The following is a 19,673-nucleotide window of genomic DNA, read 5'->3' as shown; positions in this document are numbered from 1 at the left end:
ATTTGTGGCAATTTCCGGATGTACCAATTGATTACAACATAAACTTGATAATAGAGTATCAAAATACAGTAATTTCATATGCAGGTCCTGCTTTCATAAAGGATTTTCCACAATTATTATAAGCAGAGCGTGAATGCTCTACAAATCCTACAATATATTATTTATAAAAATAGATTTTTTTTTTTTTTTTTTTTTTTTTTTTTTTTTTTGGGGGGGGGGGGGGTTCGGTTTTATTCAAAGAAACAGAAATCAATAAAAGATAAGGATGAGATATCAGATATTATATATGAGAAATTATATTATTCCCTCGTAAGTTGCATAGACCCTGGGTCAAATCTGGGATAGGCCTACGCCTGGGCCGACAAGTCAAGAGAAATGTCGAGTTTCCGTATGCCGAAATATATTCTGGCCGAATCGTTTATGATTCAGCTAGTACGCTGCGTGCATCCAAATCATATTCCCCAAATTATACAGCGTATCGCGCATGATTTGTACCCCGGCGGATGACTGGAGCTGAAGCTGGATGAATCGAGTCTAGGGTCTAGACTAGACTCCATTCGTTTATTTCAAGAAGTTGATAAATGGATTAAATGCAAAATGGATCAACTTCAACGGGCAGAAATCACTCTTCTTCAAAGTTTACAGCAAACTTTTCCCGATCTTGAGACGCCGATGTTAGCCATATCTCGTTTTGGAGCCCCACGAAATGCCTTTCTTCTGTGTTTCCCAATTGCATTTTGTTTTTTCGGCGCCAGATCGGGATTGCAAGTTTTGTGGGTTGCCGTGATATCTGAATGGCTGAATTCTGTGCTGAAATGGTAATTTTTCTAGGGTGAAGCTTTTCTTCACACACCTAATCGGAGATGAAGGTAGCCCATCCAATGTGTAAAAATTGCCAATTTGATAAGTGTAAGGATCGCATTGTACACATACAACCGCTATACTACACACACGCAATATATTCTTTGTGTATTGTATCCATCAGGCATGATCAGTGCAACGATGGCTGGCTACCAATTAAAATAGTGGTCGGATATAATGAGAGTAGATGATGGGGGGGGGGGGGGGGGGGTAAAGCGCAGTACTTAGGGGCAAATCAAAGAATTATACTAAGACCTCACCTCATTTATGTTAGAAATTAAAACGTTATTATCTTCTTTCGAATTGCAATATATCCCCGCACCATAATTATAAGTCATGCATGAATGTTATTTGTCATATGTTACCGTAATTAACGTTGTATAAACCGCCCTCGTGTATTAACCGCACCCCTCTTTTTCGCCCTTAAACAAACAACAACAAAAAACAAAAAAATTGCCGAGATTTTTTTTTTGTGTGTAAGAACATTACGGTAATGTAAATTAAAAAACAGTAGGGACCTAGGATAGAACCTTGTGGTACATCATGTAATAGAAGAAAAATTGGAGGAATTATTATTATAAACTACATATTAAGATCTATCAGAAAGATTACTTTCAAACCAAGATGACAAACAAATTTGAGTGTTGTTCTAGTTTCCGAGTGGTGAGTCAACACACCGATTACCGAGCTGGGAGACATTGCCAGGCATGGCGCCAGGTGGAGGGGCCTAAATCAAAACTTTAATTTTTTTGTTTTTGTTTGGTGTACCGTGTATAAGCCGCACCCCCCGACATTGAATTTTTTTTCGGCGCCAAAAAGGTGCGGTTAATACACCGTTAATTACGGTATATATTTGAAAGGTGGTACACGATTCAAGCTCTATTTGCTTATGTTTCATCACCTTTGTGTGTTCTTTCTTCAAACTGTATATTAGTTGCAACGTGTCTATGATAAATCATTGTTATATTCTTTTTCATGTGAAGTCAATTCAAATGGATTGTAAAATTGAAATGATTTGTTATATTATTTTATATTCATTTTTCATGTGATGTTAACTTCAATGAATTGTGAAATTGTGAACATGCATGCATAATAAATATGCCTTCTCTGGGAAAAGGGGCATTGACTCTTTAAATACCAAATCACAGAATCTATTCACCATTATGTCACCGTCATGTACATATTTTCTATGGATATATTTTTTTAAATCTCAACTCTTTACCACATCAGCGTCATGTATACATTGTCGATGGATAAAGTGGAATATTTAGTCTTCACCACCCTACGCTAACTTTTCACCACCCTATAGCGTCATGTACATTCTCTGTGGATAAACTGGAATATTAACTCTTCAACACCCTACGCTAACTTTTCACCACTCTAGCGTCATGTACATTGTCTATGGATAAACTGGAATATTAACTCTTCAACACCCTACGCTAACTTTTCACCACCCTAGCGTCATGTACATTGTCTATGGATAAGCTGGAATATTAACTCTTCACCACCCTACGCTAACTTTTCACCACCCTATCGCCATGTACATTGTCTATGGATAAACTGGAATATTAACTCTTCAACACCCTACGCTAACTTTTCACCACCCTAGCGTCATGTACATTGTCTATGGATAAGCTGGAATATTAACTCTTCACCACCCTACGCTAACTTTTCACCACCCTATCGCCATGTACATTGTCTATGGATAAACTGGAATATTAACTCTTCAACACCCTACGCTAACTTTTCACCACCCTATCGCCATGTACATTGTCTATGGATAAACTGGAATATTAACTCTTCACCACCCTACGCTAACTTTTCACCACCCTAGCGTCATATGTACATTGTCTATGGATAAACTTGAATATTAACTCTTCACCACCCTACGCTAACTTTTCACCACCCTATAGCGCCATGTACATTTTCTATGGATAAACTGCACTATTAATTTTTCACCACCATACGCTAACTTTTCACCACCCTATAGCGCAATGTACATTGTCTATGGATAAACTGCACTCTTAATTTTTCACCACCCCCTCCTGGGGGGGGGGGGAGGGGGGAGTAGGGGCACAGTGCCCCCCCCCACACTTTTTCAAGCACCCGAAAAGTGCTCCTTTTTACATAGGAATAGTGCTCCTTTTACTCTGATAAGTGCCCCTTTTATTTTGACACGTGCCCCTTTTCCTTCGACAAATTCCCATTTTCCATTGCAATAAGTGTCCATTTTCCATTCTCGTTAGTGCCCTCTTTAATCTCTAGTACTAGGGTAGGTGCGGGGAATTGGAGACCCTTAAGCACATTTCCATAATTTACATAAACATGAAAAATGTTACACATACAGAAAGTTTTGTTTTCTCTTTAGTAACTTCTTCTCTTTATTGGGAAACAAAATTGTGGTCATGATGTAACTGATTAATAAGATAAAAATAATTTATGACGTCATCACCAAAGGTCTCTCATTACCAACATGCGTAGGTAATAAGGGACAGTTACAAATCAAGACATTTCAAATCAAGACATCAAGACAAAAATGGGATTGTTATAGTTAGTTCAAACACTTTTTGAAAGAGATACATGCAGCCAATGAACTTACTGTAATTTTGAAACGATTTTGAAAGAAGAAATTAATCCCATGTTATCCGCTTGTTATGCTTTATAATTCATTGATATTACAGTATATAACATATTGCAATTTAGTATGGGCCACCAGCGCCAAAATCAAAATCAACTCTATTTATTTATTGTAAAAGAAAGCCCTTCGTATTATGTACTGGTTCACCATTATTTATCTCACACAAGTCCAATATTTTACAAACTGAAAACCCTTACAGTATTCGACATAAATTCGCTACAATGTTTACTGATCATGTTTAAGTATTTAAAAATATGCTCCCTCTTTCATTTCAAAACTTTTACACTATGAATAAAGCTATTCACTCTTACCCTACTCGTAATTCATCAATTTTTATCTAGTATACCCGAAATAAATCCATAAGACACCATGGTCCTGACCTATGGAACTTTCTCCCAGAATCTATTAAATCATGTTGCTCCCTCTCAGGGCCGTAGCCAGAGTTTGATGTTTAGGGGGGGGGGGGGACACATACATGTAATTGATCGACGTTCTGGGGAGGGGTCTAAACACTTTCAATTTTTTTTTGGGGGGGGGGGGGGGGGGCACGTGCCCCCCCCCCCCCCCCCCCCCCCCACGTGGCTACGGGCCTGCTCACTCTACTCATTTAAGGCCAAAGTTAAAACGATGTTATTATCAGAATACTCAAGGTAGAATTTCTGTGTCAACTTTTCATTGTTTATCATGTCATCTCTTCTTTCATTCGAATCATTATCATCATCATCATCATCATCCTCATCTGCATTGTCAATATCACCATCATCGAAATTTGTATTTTCAATTACCTATCCGTATCTGCTTAATATGTGTTAATATATTCATGAGTTTTTGTCTGGGGTTGTCGTTTTATCAAGCAATCTGCTTACAGCAATGACAGTCCTTCTTCCGCAAATAATTGTATCATGTTTTATAATGTTTGAGGAAACTTAAATACTTATTGTACTTTATATTATTATTGTTATCGAAAAACTGTATGATTACACGAATGCAGAAGAAAATATAATCAAATCAAAATATACTTATGTTATTTTATCTAAGGTCTTTTCAGTCTTCCGTTATGAAAATGTACTTATAACCCTATCAGGATTGGGTTTTTTCCTCTTTATAAGATGTAATTTTTCGCACTGCGACCTCACAAATCTTAACACTTTTCCTCGCTCGCAAATAAATGTTCAGACCATCACACCCAACTGCAAAGCATGATGAATTATGCAATATCTTGTATGGTGTATAAAGTGAAACAAATATTGAAATCATCCCTGATAATGTAAACACAATGTAGGGGTATATACCGAAGTCTAAACAATGTCTATTTTCTCTTTGAGATTTCCCTTTGTAGCCTAGGTGCCTTTTTTTCTTCAGAAAGTGTCCTTTTTTCTTGGTGCCCCGCCCCCCCCCCCACTTTCGAAGTCGCTCGGCCGCCCCTTTTCCCCAGTGAGTGGAGACTACAAACTTGCGATTGATTGGAGGACTTACGATTGATTTGGATCAATCGTAACTCTATAAGACGGGGACAACTAAGCTCTCATGAAATTCTCACAATGATACACATCTGAAGTTTGAAAACCAATATTAAGACTGCGGACACCAGAATATTTCGAAAACTAATAAACATTTATTGAGAAATTACAGGAAATGCCAATGCATATATGACTTTTTTTTCCTTTCAATTCTATTTTCTCTTCTTCGTTCTCGTAGACAAAGCCTCTATGGTAATACATGGCAACATTAGAATAAAGAATCATTACTAGTACTGTATAGATCAGGCGCGCCGGAAACAGTTTGGGATTGGGGGGGGGGGGGTCTGGGGGTGGCAAACATTCCAGGGGCTCACCTTCCAGGGGCAGCGACGTAATGAGAAAAAACGTTCGGAAAGTGGAGTATTAACGATCAGGTAGAGCGTAAATTGGCGTAGGGTCCAGGGCATGAATCTCGGTAGGGGGGTCAAGGGGCTGAGCCCCGGAAGCTCAGGGGTTTTAGGTATTAAATTACGGTTAGATGAGCATCCAGGGGCCCTCTTTAAGGCCATTGACGTGTTCCAGGTGGGGAGCCCCCAGAAGCCCAGAGGTTTTAATATTTAACTACGGTCAGATGAGCATCCAGGGGCCCGCCCTATAGTGGGTCCAGGGGGGCAGAGCCCTCGGAGGCTCAGGGGTTTTAAGTATTTAATTACGATCAGATGAGCATCCACGGGCCCGCCTTCGGGCCCTTGGTGGGGTCCAGGGGGCAGAGCCCGCGGAAGCTCAGGGGCTTAGGTATTTAATTACGGTCAGATGAGCATCCAGGGCCTGCCTTAGGGCCATTGACGTGTTCCAGGGGGGGGGGAGCCCCCAGAAGCCCAGAGGTTTTAATATTTAACTACGGTCAGATGAGCATCCAGGGGCCCGCCCTATAGTGGGTCCAGGGGGCAGAGCCCCCGGAAGCTCAGGGGTTTTAGGTATTTAATTACGATCAGATGAGCATCCACGGGCCCGCCTTAGGGCCCCTGGTGGGCTCCAGGGGGCAGAGCCCGCGGAAGCTCAGGGGCTTAGGTATTTAATTACGGTCAGATGAGCATCCAGGAGCCCGCCTTAGGGACATTGGTGGGGTCTAGGGGGCATAACCCCCGAAAGCTCGGGTTTTTTAGGTATTTAATTACGGTCAGATGAGCATCCAAAGGACAGAGCCCCCGGAAGCTCAGGGGTTTTAGGTATATTACGGTCAGATGAGCATCAAGGGGGCCGCCTTAAGGCCCTTGGTGGGGTTCGGGGCGGAGCCCCCTTAAGCTCTGGGGTTTAAGGCATTTAATTACGGTCAGATGAGCATTTTTTATACCTTATTTGTGACATTGGCAGGTCACTTATTTTTTCTCTCCGTCTTTCTTTCTTTTTCTCTTTAACATACTTTTTCAAAAAGTGAGGTGGGGGGGGGGGGGGGGGGAGGCTCGAGCCCAGCCACTTTGCAGACCATGACATAAAGGCTTCTAAATAAGCGTATTTTTCGCTCGACTGTAATTTGGGAATTTCTTATCGTCCAACAAACGCATAAAAAGGAAATACTTACCAAAAAAAATGGAGAAAAAATACCGGAAAATCATGTCATAACAACAACATTTGTAAATTACTGGTATCGAATAAGAAATACACCCCCCCCCCCCCCATCAGTACGCCAGCGTTCGGGGGCTCATGTCTTCTCACCCCTATAACAAAAAAACAGACACGCTTTCCCATTCTCGCACAATATGTCCATGATATGCGCTATTATAAAGACCTCCATTGATAAATACCGTATAGGTGGCATGCGCAATGTTTATGAAAGTTAATTCCTGTGAACGTTTCTTTTCTTTGAATGGAATTGTATATGTGATTTAATTCAGGATTTTATTATTGTTCTTTTGGGTTAAAAATACAAACCATGTTTACTCTTTTACTGTTTTTTTGTTTTTTTTGGAGGGGGGGGGGGGGGGCCTTTTTTGTGGGGTACCTGCATAAGGTCTTGCGGTACCGCAAAATATTTCGGGAACAAGGTGTAATTGCGCATTTGCCAGGTATATTGAGGTTCATTTGTAAAATATATTCCACATATTACAGAATGTTACAATATATGTTTTCTCTACAGTTGTATTAGAAAAAGATATACAGGCTAGTACAATAGAATTTTAAATTCTTGACGATAATATTTTGGAGAGTGCAAGTTTTATAATTTGTTTGATAGTCTGTTAAATAAAGAGGACTGTTTCATTGTTAAAGTATCTCACCCGTCTACATATCAAGCCCTATATATTTTTTTAAAATTTATATAGGCGACAGAAGGGGATCGCATCTGTTTATTTCAGTTCATCCTCGTGAAGCAATTGCTTATACATAAACCCACCGATCGGAAATAATAAATCTCTTAAAGGTTTTATTTGAACCCCATGATCTCTTTTTCAGCCAACATGAAAGTCTGAAGAACTTTGCAGGAATTGTGAATATGTCAAGTATGTCCTATCTGTCAGCAGTGTCCTATAGAATTCAAATTATGCAAGGAAACCTGTTTAAAACTTTTAAGACTTGACCGTCAGACGCTATTGAATGAATGATTGACTTGCTTTGGTAATAAATAGAGCTGTAAGGGGTACATGAGCATTACATGCAGGCACGGATCCAGGATTTCTTAGGGGGGGGGGGGGGCAAATTTGAAATCATGCGAGCCAAATATTGGTACGTTATGGTGACCAGCAGTGACGTAATTGGGAGGGGGTGGGTGCAAGTAGGGGCGAGTTTCCCCCTCCCTCCTCCGCAAAGCGCGGAAGCTTTGACATTTCAAAAAATTATTAGAGAAAGAAGACGATTTGTTGTACCGTTATCGACTCTTAATCTTCGTCTAAATTCAGTTCCCCCCCCCCCCTCCCGCGCGAAGCTTTTACGTTTCATTAAATCATTAGAGAAAGAAGACAATTCGTTGTACCGCTCTCGAAGATAATCCTCGTCTGAATTTATTTTTTTCCTCCTGCGCGAAGCGCGGAAGCTTTTACGTTTCATTAAATCATTAGAGAAAGAAGACGATTCGTTGTACCGTTCTCGACTCTTAATCCTTGTCTAAATTTAGTTTTCCCCCTCCCGTGCGAAGCGCGGAAGCTTCGACGTTTCATTTAATTTTTAGAGAAAGAAGACGATTCGTTGTACCGCTCTCTAAAATATTCTTCGTCTGAATTCAGTTTCCCCCCTCCCGCGCTCCCTCGCTACGCGTTTTTTGGGGGGACCACCCCACCGCCCCCTGGCTACGCGCCTGCAGTCAGATGAACTTATGTTGATACCTTGTCTGCCCCGGAAGTTCAGGGGTTTTAGGCATTTAATTACGGTCAGATGAGCATTATTTTGATACCTAATTGTGACATTTGCAGGTCACTAATTGGCGTGGGGTTCAGGGGGCGGAGCCCCCGGAAACTCAAGGGTTTTAGGCACTCAATTACGGTCAGATGAGTATCAAGGGGCCCGCCTTGAGGCTTTTCGTTGGGGTCAGGGGGCAGAGCCCCCGGAAGCTCAGGGGTTTTAGGCGTTTAATTACTGTCAGATGAGCATCTAAGGGCCCGCCTTAGGGCCCTAGGTGGAATCCAGGGGGCTGAGCCCTCGTGGTTTTAGGCATTTAATTTGATCATGGTCAGATGAGCATAATTTGATACATCATTATAATGTGTCACTGGCAGTTAACTATTTTTTCTTTCTTCCTCTCTTTCTTTCTATTTCTCTTTAATATACTTTTTCAAAAAAAGTGGGGGGGGGGGGGGGGAGGCTCGAGGATCCCGATCCCCGCCGTTCCGCGGGCCCTGACATGTAGGCATCTCAAGAAGCATTTTCTTGCCTGGCTGTAAATTTAGGAATTTGTCATTTTCCAACAAACGCATACAAAAGTACAGTTTACTTAAAAGTGATGAAAAATCTCGGAAAATTATGTCATTTCAGCATTATTTGTAAACCACCGTTATGGAATTAGAAATAAACCACGTTTGGATTTTATTTCCCCAAAGCTCCCCCCCCCCTCCCCTATCAGTACGCCAGTGCCCCCCCCCCTCGATTTACACCTTGTTGACGAGAAAATTACAACTGATATCCCTTACCTTTCTTCATTCTCTTTTTGCTCTTTCCCTTTCTCTCCTCTTTCCCTTTCCCTTCCCTTTTCTCTCTTTAAATTTGCCTGGGGGGGGGGGGGGCAAGGTCATTTTGGCCCCACTCCGCTCCACACATTGTTGACTGATCTCCCCTTCTTTTCTCCCTTTTCTTTTCTTCTTCCTCTTTTTTGTTCCCTTTTAGCTCTCCTCTTTTCCTTTCCTTCCTTCTCTTTTTTTTTTAACACGGGGACGGGGGGGGGGGGGGGGGGGGAGGCAAGGGCCTTTTGCCTCCACCCCCCCCCCCCGATCGGGAAAATTGCAACTGATATCCCCCTTCTCTTTCTTTTCTTCTTCCTCTTTTTTCCTTCCCTTTATCTCATTTTTTCCTTTTTTTCTTTCCCTTTCCTTCCTTCTCTTTTATTTTTTGATTGGGGGAGGGGGCAGCAGCCTGGGAGGCAATTCCTTTTGCCCCCCCCCGATCTCCTTCTTCCCTCTTTTCTTTTGTTCTTCCTCTTTTTTCCCTTTTTCTCCTCTTTCCCTTTCCCTTCTTTTCCTTTTCTTTCTCTCCTTTTTTTTCGGGGGGGGGGGGCAAGGCCCGCTCGCCCCCCCCCGGATCCGCGCCTCTCTACATGACATTTGTACTAAATGTACATTTGTCTATTATGTAAAAATCAGACTAATTAAACGAGCGTGCTCGCTAAATTCAATTCGACAACTAATGATCATTATTTTCTCACAAAAAGACATTTTCAAACCTTTTGGTTTTGAGGGAAGTTCTAAATTATTATTATCATTCAAATTACGTTGGAATTTAACCTTGTCATTATTTTTGGCCTGCACATAGGACATAATACCGTTTTAACTTCAATAAACTGTATTGTAATTGGATGGTGAAAAATTAATATTCCAGTTTATCCATAGTCAATGTACATGGCGCTATAGGGTGGTGAAAAGTTAGCGTAGGGTGGTGAAAAATTAATATTCCAGGTTATCCATAGACAAAGTACATGACCGTAGGGTGGTGAAAAGTTAGCGTAGGGTGGTGAAGAGTTAATATTCCAGCTTATCCATAGACAATGTACATGGCGCTAGGGTGGTGAAAAGTTAGCGTAGGGTGGTGAAGAGTGAGTCCATAGACAATGTACATGACGGTAGGGTGGTGAAAAGTAAGCGTAGGGTGGTGAAGAGTTAATATTCCAGCTTATCCATAGACAATGTACATGGCGATAGGGTGGTGAAAAGTTAGCGTAGGGTGGTGAAGAGTTAATATACCATTTATCCATAGACACTGTACATGGCGCTAGGGTGGTGAAAAGTAAGCGTAGGGTGGTGAAGAGTTAATATTACCATTTATCCATAGACAATGTACATGACGGTAGGGTGGTGAAAAGTTAGCGTAGGGTGGTGAAGAGTTAATATTCCAGCTTATCCATAGATAATGTACATGACGCTAGGGTGGTGAAAAGTTAGCGTAGGGTGGTGAAGAGTTAATGTTCCAGCTTATCCATAGACAATGTACATAACGGAAGGGTGGTGAAAAGTTAGCGTAGGGTGGTGAAGAGTTAATAATCCATAGACAATGTACATGACGGTAGGGTGGTGAAAAGTTAGCGTAGGGTGGTGAAGAGTTAATATTCCAGCTTATCCATAGACAATGTACATGGCGCTAGGGTGGTGAAAAGTTAGCGTAGGGTACGTGGTGAAGAGTTAATATTCCAGCTTATCCATAGACAATGTACATGGCGCTCGGGTGGTGAAAAGTTAGCGTAGGGTGGTGAAGAGTTAATATTCCAGCTTATCCATAGACAATGTACATGGCGATAGGGTGGTGAAAAGTTAGCGTAGGGTGGTGAAGAGTTAATATTCCAGCTTATCCATAGACAATGTACATGGCGCTAGGGTGGTGAAAAGTTAGCGTAGGGTGGTGAAGAGTTAATATTCCAGCTTATCCATAGACAATGTACATGGCGCTAGGGTGGTGAAAAGTTAGCGTAGGGTGGTGAAGAGTTAATATTCCAGCTTATCCATAGACAATGTACATGGCGCTAGGGTGGTGAAAAGTTAGCGTAGGGTGGTGAAGAGTTAATATTCCAGCTTATCCATAGACAATGTACATGGCGCTAGGGTGGTGAAAAGTTAGCGTAGGGTGGTGAAGAGTTAATATTCCAGCTTATTCATAGACAATGTACATGGCGCTAGGGTGGTGAAAAGTTAGCGTAGGGTGGTGAAGAGTTAATATTCCAGCTTATCCATAGACAATGTTCATGGCGATAGGGTGGTGAAAAGTTGAGATCGTGAAAAATTATATTCATAGAGAAAATGACGGTGACATAATGGTGAATAGTTTATGTGATTTGGTATTTAAAGAGTCAATGCCCCCTTTCGCGGAGAAAAGGCATATATATGCATGACATGCTTATAATTATGGTGCGGGGATATATTGCAATTCGAAAGAAGATAATAACGTTTTAATTTCTAACATAAATGAGGTGAGGTCTTAGTATAATTCTTTGATTTGCCCCTAAGTACTGCGCTTTACCCCCCCCCCCTCCATCATCTACTCTCATTATATCCGACCACTATTTTAATTGGTAGCCAGCCATCGTTGCACTGATCATGCCTGATGGATACAATACACAAAGAATATATTGCGTGTGTGTAGTATAGCGGTTGTACGTGTACAATGCGATCCTTACACTTATCAAATTGGCAATTTTTACACATTGGATGGGCTACCTTCATCTCCGATTAGGTGTGTGAAGAAAAGCTTCACCCATTTTTCTAAGGAATGGCATGGCATGCAAACTTGGCTCATCCTATATTAATTTGGGAATTTTTATTCTAACATCTTTATTATTAAAGCCTGTAGAATGACCGAGTGAGGGAGTGAGAATATATTTCGTGAGATGGTAGATCTAGACATTTCATTTTTAGCTCAGGTTGGTTTAAATCAATTACTTTTTAGCCTTGGCATGGCTTGATTAACTTAACTTCTTAAGGGGTTAAGGGCGTAAGCCTTAACTTAACTTAACTTGATATTGATATCCCAGGCCATAACCTTAATTGGCACCCATGGCCATACCCCTCACCCCTGCAGGCTGCATATTGAGAGGCAGGTAAACAAAACCTAAATTGTGTTTGAAATCACCCTCCTGAGTCCTAATTCCTCCGAGTCCCGACACCCGACGAACATTGCACACTAGCTCCAGAGTGTAGTAGTGTACTCTTTACTACTTCAGTTTCTTCTTGTACGAAGCACTTTTAAATTTGGTCAAGAATTTAACAAAAAATATGAGATTTGATACCGGAGTGATATTATTTCTAACTTAGGGTCTACTGTCTTCCAAAATGTGTCCCTGATGATAATAGATCTAGATCTAAGTTTAGTTGTGATTTACATTACCAAAAATGCTGACATTTTATTTTACAAGAGTTGGCTTATGTTGCTTCGGGCTGAAATGCAAGGAGACTTGGTAGACTATACACATCAAAAAACTGTTTTTGTGTTGCCAATTTGAGACATTCTTTACGATAATACTTAGCTATTAGTTTAGTATACGAAAGCGCTCGCACGCAGTTTGCCGAATTTAGCGAATTCCGTGCGCGCATCTTCATATATTTATTTCTTTGTGTATATTTACAATCATACAATGCAGGTTGATGATAGGACAGTTAGCTGAATTTAGTGAATTCCGTGCGTCTTCATATATTTATATCTTTGTGTATATTTACTATCATACAATGCAGGTTGATGATAGGACAGCGTCCCTATTGGTGGGTCATGGAGAGTAATGTTTACACTGGTGAAGAACGTCCATTCCTGAAACAGTTCAAGATAACTTGTGAAACAGGACCAGGTGAGATGTGTGAAGTACAGGATTGAATGATGATGTACATGTATGTGAAAACTAGACCTCTTTCATTTGTTAGCCTCTTATTTGGGTAGGGTCGGGTCGGCTCCTCACTTTAGAGACAGTAAAATACAACTCTGTGTTGAAAATCTTGCAGCCGTATTCTACTGTCCGTCACTGCTAATTAACGTATGACCTCATCTTTTGACGTTTTTTGTGAGCAGTAACAGTTTAAAATACAGCTGCAAGGTTTTCAACACGGAGTTGTATTTTTACCCATAATTTCCTGTAAAAGGACCATTAAACGACTAAACGCATTACCATACAGTCAAGCTGGTAAGTGGAATAGATGTGTGTGTATTTTAGCCTAGGCCTAATATAATTGGAAATAAACTTACAGAGAGTATTAATGCATCCACTAAAAGTTAAATTTTAGTGCAAACTTTAAAGTTTGCACAACAGACCCTATGACAGGCTTATGTTTCTAAAGTGAGGAGCCGACCCTACCCAAATAAGAGGCTAACAAACGAAAGAGACATAATTTTTGGTCTACCGGTATGTGAAAACGTACAATGGAAAGTAAGAAACAATTAAAAGTCTTCCCCCTGTGCTCCAAACCAGCTGTGATTATTGTAAGATGTTGGGCAAGGTACACCAGTCTTTAAAGTGACTTGGTAACATTGTTGAAGGTTAATGAAAAAAATGCTTAATTTTTGTATAAAATGTTACTTAGTATATTCCTTCTACTGTACTAACCCTCTGACATGCAAAAGATCCTGAAAAAATTGTCAAACCACGAAGATATATCTATAGTTTCCTTTGAAGGAGTCGATCATGTATGACACCCTCTAACAGTGATTAACAGTAAATTCTCCCAACCATTTTTGAATTTTCCCAACCGTTTTTTTCATGAAAAAAAGGGATAAAACAGGTGATAAAAAATCTGTCAACACTTAAATGTCTGGAATGGAATGTAGAGCTATTTATTGCTTTGTGATGATTTCCATTCACCTAAAATGTAATTAAATTGTAATAATATAGTTGGGAGAATTAAGGAATCGATCAGATCAGTTTTTCTCAATTTGTACCATGAATAATGGTCCGTTTTCACTCAAATTTTCAGATTATCTTTAATTGTACATCTAGTATTGAAGTCACTACCTTAGCACCACTATCTCTCATCTGAACAATGTTACCAACTACCAAGTCCCTTTAAGCAAATGTTATTATCTAAGGATTAATTTTGTCTTGTTTAAAGGTAATACAAAGTTTTGGTATGGGGTTATGAGTTTGGTTCAAATGAACATATTGGAAGCAGATGCGATCCTTTAATATTTAGTGATTGTTGTTGCGGTTGAAATCGTGTCTAAAGTTATGAAATTGTAAATAATAAACTCTTTATGTTGTATAGCTCCCTCTCAAGGTCAAGATATTAATTAAGCTATAAAACAATGTTTCTTGACTAAAATTGACCAATTCGCTATTCCCGTTTGGAAATTATATATCACAACTACATCTTCTGAGATTTTTTACGGTCGCAAGTACTATTGTAAGGCCGTAGGCGCTATTTTAAATTTATCAAAATTTACCGGGAGCACCGGTAAATTTTTATATTTCATTTTTCTCGGAAGCAGAAGTGTTTTAGGGGCTAAATTTTCTAGTGCTTATGATACATCCACAGGGGCAGACAAATATATCAAAATTGTAAAGAATCAGTATCCACCCAATTTTCAAAATTTACCAAAACTTTGTATTACCTTTAAGGATCAACTTCAAACCTAACAAATCATCTAAATGGAAATGAACATTTTGATATTGTGGGGTCTTTGAGTCAAATGTCAAGTAAGTCAGGTCAACCATTGATCCCACACATGGCCTAGTATCTTCCAAATTCAAAATTACTGTAAGCAAGTAGTTGAGGCATATTGCTATTTGCCAAATTATATACCGTAGAGTCATTACAGTCTCATTGTGGTTTCATACCTTTAAGTCTTTTATATTATGTGCAAAATTTTATTAATAAAAAAACAAAAAAACATTTCCTAGTTGTAGACCACCATGTTTGCTCTTCTTTCTCTGTAGGTTGTCCTTCAGGCCATGCTATGGTCGCAGCATCTGTTTGGTTTGTCTTTGTGGCATCCCTCAATGAATACATCATGTCTGAGGTGAGGAGTGTCCAACGTGCCAAGAAAGCGACCAGGATCACCTGGACAATCTATAGCCTTTTTATAGTGCTTGTGTGTGTTTCCAGGGTCTACACTGCAACTCACTTCCCTCATCAAGTTATCCTGGGTGCATTAACTGGTAAGTTAATTAGTTCAAAGCAGTCCTTAGGGTAGTTAGAAAAAACCATTAGAGAAGAAGATATGATAGTATCCAGCCTCACTTGTAATGGGTGTATGCTGACGACAGGAAGGCTTCAGTAGAGAAAGGACATGATGTAAATTAAACATCCATCTGCACACTGGGGAAAACAGACATCAAATGATCATGGTAATTAGTATACCCCCCCCCCCCAAAAAAAAAAAAAAAAAAAAAAAGACACAGAAAGAATAGACCAAATATATTCTCATGAATTATATATGAACGAAGTTTATCATCTTTTATGACAAATTGGAAATGTATTTTATGGTTAGCCATTTGATCTTTGTCTTGAGAGATATTATTTTTTTACCTTGTTAGCTGATCATTTATCATAGATATTGGAGTTTCTTCTATCAATTAAGTTTATACAGAGGCCGTATTCTGAAAACTATGTTATCTGCTTTAACACACTCTTCTTGCACGGAACGAAAACTTTTCATTCATGCTTGCACAGATGTCCCTTATGCCAACGCAACCAGCTTTGTGGAGACATAAAACAATGACTTGTCCTTATGTTTGCTTTGTGATGACATTTAACGTTACCGTTTTAATGTTTGTTTCTGTCTAAATCATTTCAGCAGTGCTGCTCACTCCCTACCATTCTCTTATATCTTGTCTTTGTACTCAGGAATAATAGTGGCAGCAGAGACCAGAAAATTATCTGTGGAAAACTATGGATTTGGTTCCTACTTTCTAGGAGGATTGTTCGTCCTTGTTTCAATCTTCTTAGAATACTACCTGATAAGTCTCGTTGGTCTTGATCCTGGCTGGTCTATGAAACTTGCTTTAAAACGCTGTGTGTATCGGGAATGGGTTCACATGGACACCACGCTCTTCTATGCTATTTCCAGGGACGTTGGTGCGTTCTTCTTCGCTGGAATGATGTGCAGTTGCTTGACGGTGAAGTATGATCGGGTGAGGGGGCAGTTTGCAAAGAAACTGACTGCAACTCTCTTAACTGTAGCTGCTGCACACGTCATAGAGAGCATGTACGTTCCCAGGGGATATGTCATATTGTTCTACATATTAGGTGCATTAAAATATGGACTAGTGTCAATCAGTACTGTCGGACTCAACCAAGCTGTATCCAGTTACGGTAGTCAAAACCAGAATTTATGACAGCTGTAAGTAGCAGTTTGGCCTTTGTTGAATTAATTACCATTTGTTCGTTGTGATTTGGGAACTTTGCCTTTTTATATTGTTCAAATATCTTTGGTTTTCTGTATATGGTTTAATGTTAAAGTTATTTCTATGTTTGGTCAATGGAGCTGCAATTAGGATATTCATGGAGAGAAAAAAAGAGTAAAAACATAAATTATACTTCTTGGCCACTGTCATGATGTAATCTACACTACAGTAAGCATTTTGTATGTTTTGTATACTTTGTAATCCATTTTAGATCACATCTGCTGATATTAGTGTAATAAATCTCACTGAAGCACTAAAAGTAAATTTCAAAGATATCACTCTTTGATCATTGCTTAGAGGTACATTTTCAAGAGAATCTTCAAAATATGGACTAGATACCTGCAAAGATTCTTTGACAGAATTTGTATGTATACTAAAAAAAAGATGTTTCAGGATTAAGATATGATATGGAGGACTAGAAAATATGAGATTTGTTAAAATTTTGTTTACTATCCCATTGTACCCATTCAGTTAGTACATACAGATCAAGATGAGTAAAGAATATCTTAGTGCATGTAATTTTAGTTCAAGATTTGTTTTCTCCTTATATGGAAGGATTTAAGTGCCAGTGGAATTATTACCTCTGACATATGCAAAATGAAAATTCTGGTTCTATTTTGATTCTGCACATATTACCCTTGTCATTTTGGTGCTTATGTTTATATTTACCTACTCCTGTGTTCATTTGAAAAAGTATAGATTTCTAAAACGTTTTTTTTTCTTCTTCAATCTGGTGAAAATTGTATTTCCTCTTTTCCTTTTATGTCTCTCTCTCTCTCTCTCTCTCTCTCTCTCTCTCTCTCTCTCTCACACACACATATGTACACAAACAGGGTATTTGTGTGCATGTGTGAAAGAGAGGGGTCTCTCTTTCTCTCTTTTTTTGTTGCTCTCTTCCCCTCTTTCTCCATACACGTACACTCACATGCACACACACACACCCTCACTTTCTCTCCCTAATTCTCTTCCCTTTCTCTCTCTTTCTCTCTTTCCTCCCCCTCTTCTCTGTACATGCAATTCAGATAATACACACCAGCTTAGACTAATGTACAGTAGGTACATGTAACTCGGGAGAGCTATAACAAAAAAAATGGAAAAAAATTAACCATATGGAAAATGGAGAGCTTTGAGGTTTATTGTGTGTATTCCATCATGTATGTACTTTTCTAAATTGTTAGATTAAAGGTACAGTATTATTTTGTTTGTGTGTGTGCATAAGTCAAATAGTTGGTTTGTGGGCATTAATCTAAAAACTGCCTGAAAAGCTTAGTGGAAAGATAAAGATACATGCAGGCTGAGGGAGTTGCCCCTTGTTTGTATTTCTTTGGTTTCTAATGCGTCTTGTGAAATTACTTGACAGATTTTGACATTTTAATGTCAAACAGTTGCTGGATGTCTCCCCTTTTTTCTTCTTTTGAATTTTTCAATTTCATCACACGCCCCCCCCCCCCCCACTGTAATATTAACATACCTTCAAGGGAGATTTATGTCCATCTGTTGTGTCATGGGGGGGGGGGGGTATCTGTAAAGTTCCTGAAGTGTTTCTGTAATGTTAATGGTTGTTGACATGTTACGAAGTACTAAATGTGTTAGATGAAAGCACAAGACTTTCTTGTTATATGTGTACTGCATTACCAGTCACTTAATTGCTTTGAAATTCCATTGTTCTCTTATGATTTGTGTAGCTTCTGAATCTGAAAACATGAATCATATGTACTATTGCAACTCATTAAAATGTGGCATTATTGTGCACTTGCCTTTCAAAAGCAGTCGTATCAATTCTTGTGTGGTGTTGCCACGCGTAATATGAGGCAGTAGACAGGCGATCATAAAGTTATTGAGTACTAGATGGATTGCATTAATTTATATTGAGATACCTATTGCAACTAAAACAGAATGCTCTAGGCAACCAACCAGAGTTATGATGAATGATTTATATGCCCAACTAGAAATGCTAAGTGGAAAGCATGTACAATTAATTAGACAGGTGAGATAATGTGCATCCATCCTGTTCACATAGTTGGTAGCTAGCTTGCACATGTATCCTTGATAATGCTATTGATGTGCACCAATGGAAAAAGGAGAGGAGAGGAGAGAGATAGCATTGGATAAAAACTGTCTATGAGAGAAATGGATGAAGAGGGGAGTACTAGTATAGAGGAGAGAGAGAGAGAGAGAGAGAGTGGTGTGGTTTGGTTATAGAACTAAATTTCCAACTGGAAACGCATGGAAAGGCTTTGTGATAACACATCCTTTTTAATCAAAGTAAAAGTTCAGGTAAAGAACAGATTCAATTTAGATAATATTTCAGTCAGTATTGATGGCCAAATCGGGGGTTTACAGTACACATACGTGTCCTTGAAAGCTCAATGTTGTGCGCTATAAAAGGATATAGTGGAGGTTGGAATCTTATGCTTTCCTTTCATACATTTCGTTAAATTGTCACTGAAGGAGCATTGTTGCAAAATGTTTGTATTATTCATTCACATTTACATAATATGTCCTTTATTGTTTTTATGCTGGTAGAGCTTTCTAGCATTATGGTGAAGGAAAGCATCTCCAGCTGCATTTAAAGGGATCGTGTAACAATGTTAAATCTGAGATACACGGCCCTACGTGTTATCAATGTCTGTGATATGGTGTAATATTGAAGCCCTAAAAAAATTGCGCTTCGAAATGATCAAGAAGTGCCTCAAAAAAGTAAAAATCTTTGAGTGATCGGTTTTACCATACTCGTTTTCCCCAATAGACTGTAGTGTTATGAAAACCGTCAGGCGAACGGTTTTCAAAATTTGTAATTCCAATCATAAATATCTTGATAATCAGGCAGGCGATCGGCTTTTAAAAGTCATGGGGTTCCTGACTGACCTAAAGGTTTATAATTATCATTGTATCATGAGCTAAATCCAGAATTTTGTTTCAGAATCTAAGACAAAGTTACCGGATCCCTTTAAGCTATCAATGTTGTTGCCGTCTAAAAAGAAGTGAAGAAATATGTCATTCAATAATGAAAAGGTGACATACAGTGTAAGCATATTTTCATCATCTTTTCTTCTACTTGCATAATCTAATTAGTAAATCAACACAAATCAACTACGAAATAAGACATAAAAGTAATAGGTTTTTTTAAAGAGAGGACGCTTTTATTGCAAGACATGCCTATTTCAAAAACAGTAAGAAATGCAAGAAGTAGGTACAAAGA

The 19,673-nt window shown here is 39.2% G+C and overlaps 1 protein-coding gene across 1 annotated transcript; it reads left to right on the top strand.

Annotated features, from left to right (window-relative positions):
• The first annotated feature begins 465 nt into the window (after positions 1–465).
• LOC578064 (glucose-6-phosphatase 3) lies at positions 466–16,583 on the top strand. Its single transcript, XM_030997727.1, has 4 exons — positions 466–818; positions 12,816–12,925; positions 15,002–15,223; positions 15,912–16,583. Exons 1-4 carry the CDS (start codon positions 598–600, stop codon positions 16,400–16,402), a joined length of 1,044 nt encoding a protein of 347 aa, XP_030853587.1. The 5' UTR covers positions 466–597; the 3' UTR covers positions 16,403–16,583.
• The last annotated feature ends 3,090 nt before the right edge of the window (positions 16,584–19,673 follow it).

The sequence above is a fragment of the Strongylocentrotus purpuratus genome, unplaced genomic scaffold, assembly GCF_000002235.5.
Source record: "Strongylocentrotus purpuratus isolate Spur 01 unplaced genomic scaffold, Spur_5.0 spur5_contig_858, whole genome shotgun sequence".
In the NCBI taxonomy this organism is placed as follows: domain Eukaryota; kingdom Metazoa; phylum Echinodermata; class Echinoidea; order Camarodonta; family Strongylocentrotidae; genus Strongylocentrotus; species Strongylocentrotus purpuratus.
The sequence above is the reverse complement of the archived record's forward strand: the minus strand, read 5'-3'. Positions and strand labels throughout refer to the sequence as shown.

Bases quoted from the DNA above. Each gene is read 5' to 3' on its own strand.
- LOC578064 (XM_030997727.1), top strand. From the start codon at position 598: ATGGATCAACTTCAACGGGCAGAAATCACTCTTCTTCAAAGTTTACAG. The intron at 819-12,815 runs GTAATTTTTCTA...CATACAATGCAG, and splicing joins CTGAATTCTGTGCTGAAATG to GTTGATGATAGGACAGCGTC. The intron at 15,224-15,911 runs GTAAGTTAATTA...CTTTGTACTCAG, and splicing joins TATCCTGGGTGCATTAACTG to GAATAATAGTGGCAGCAGAG.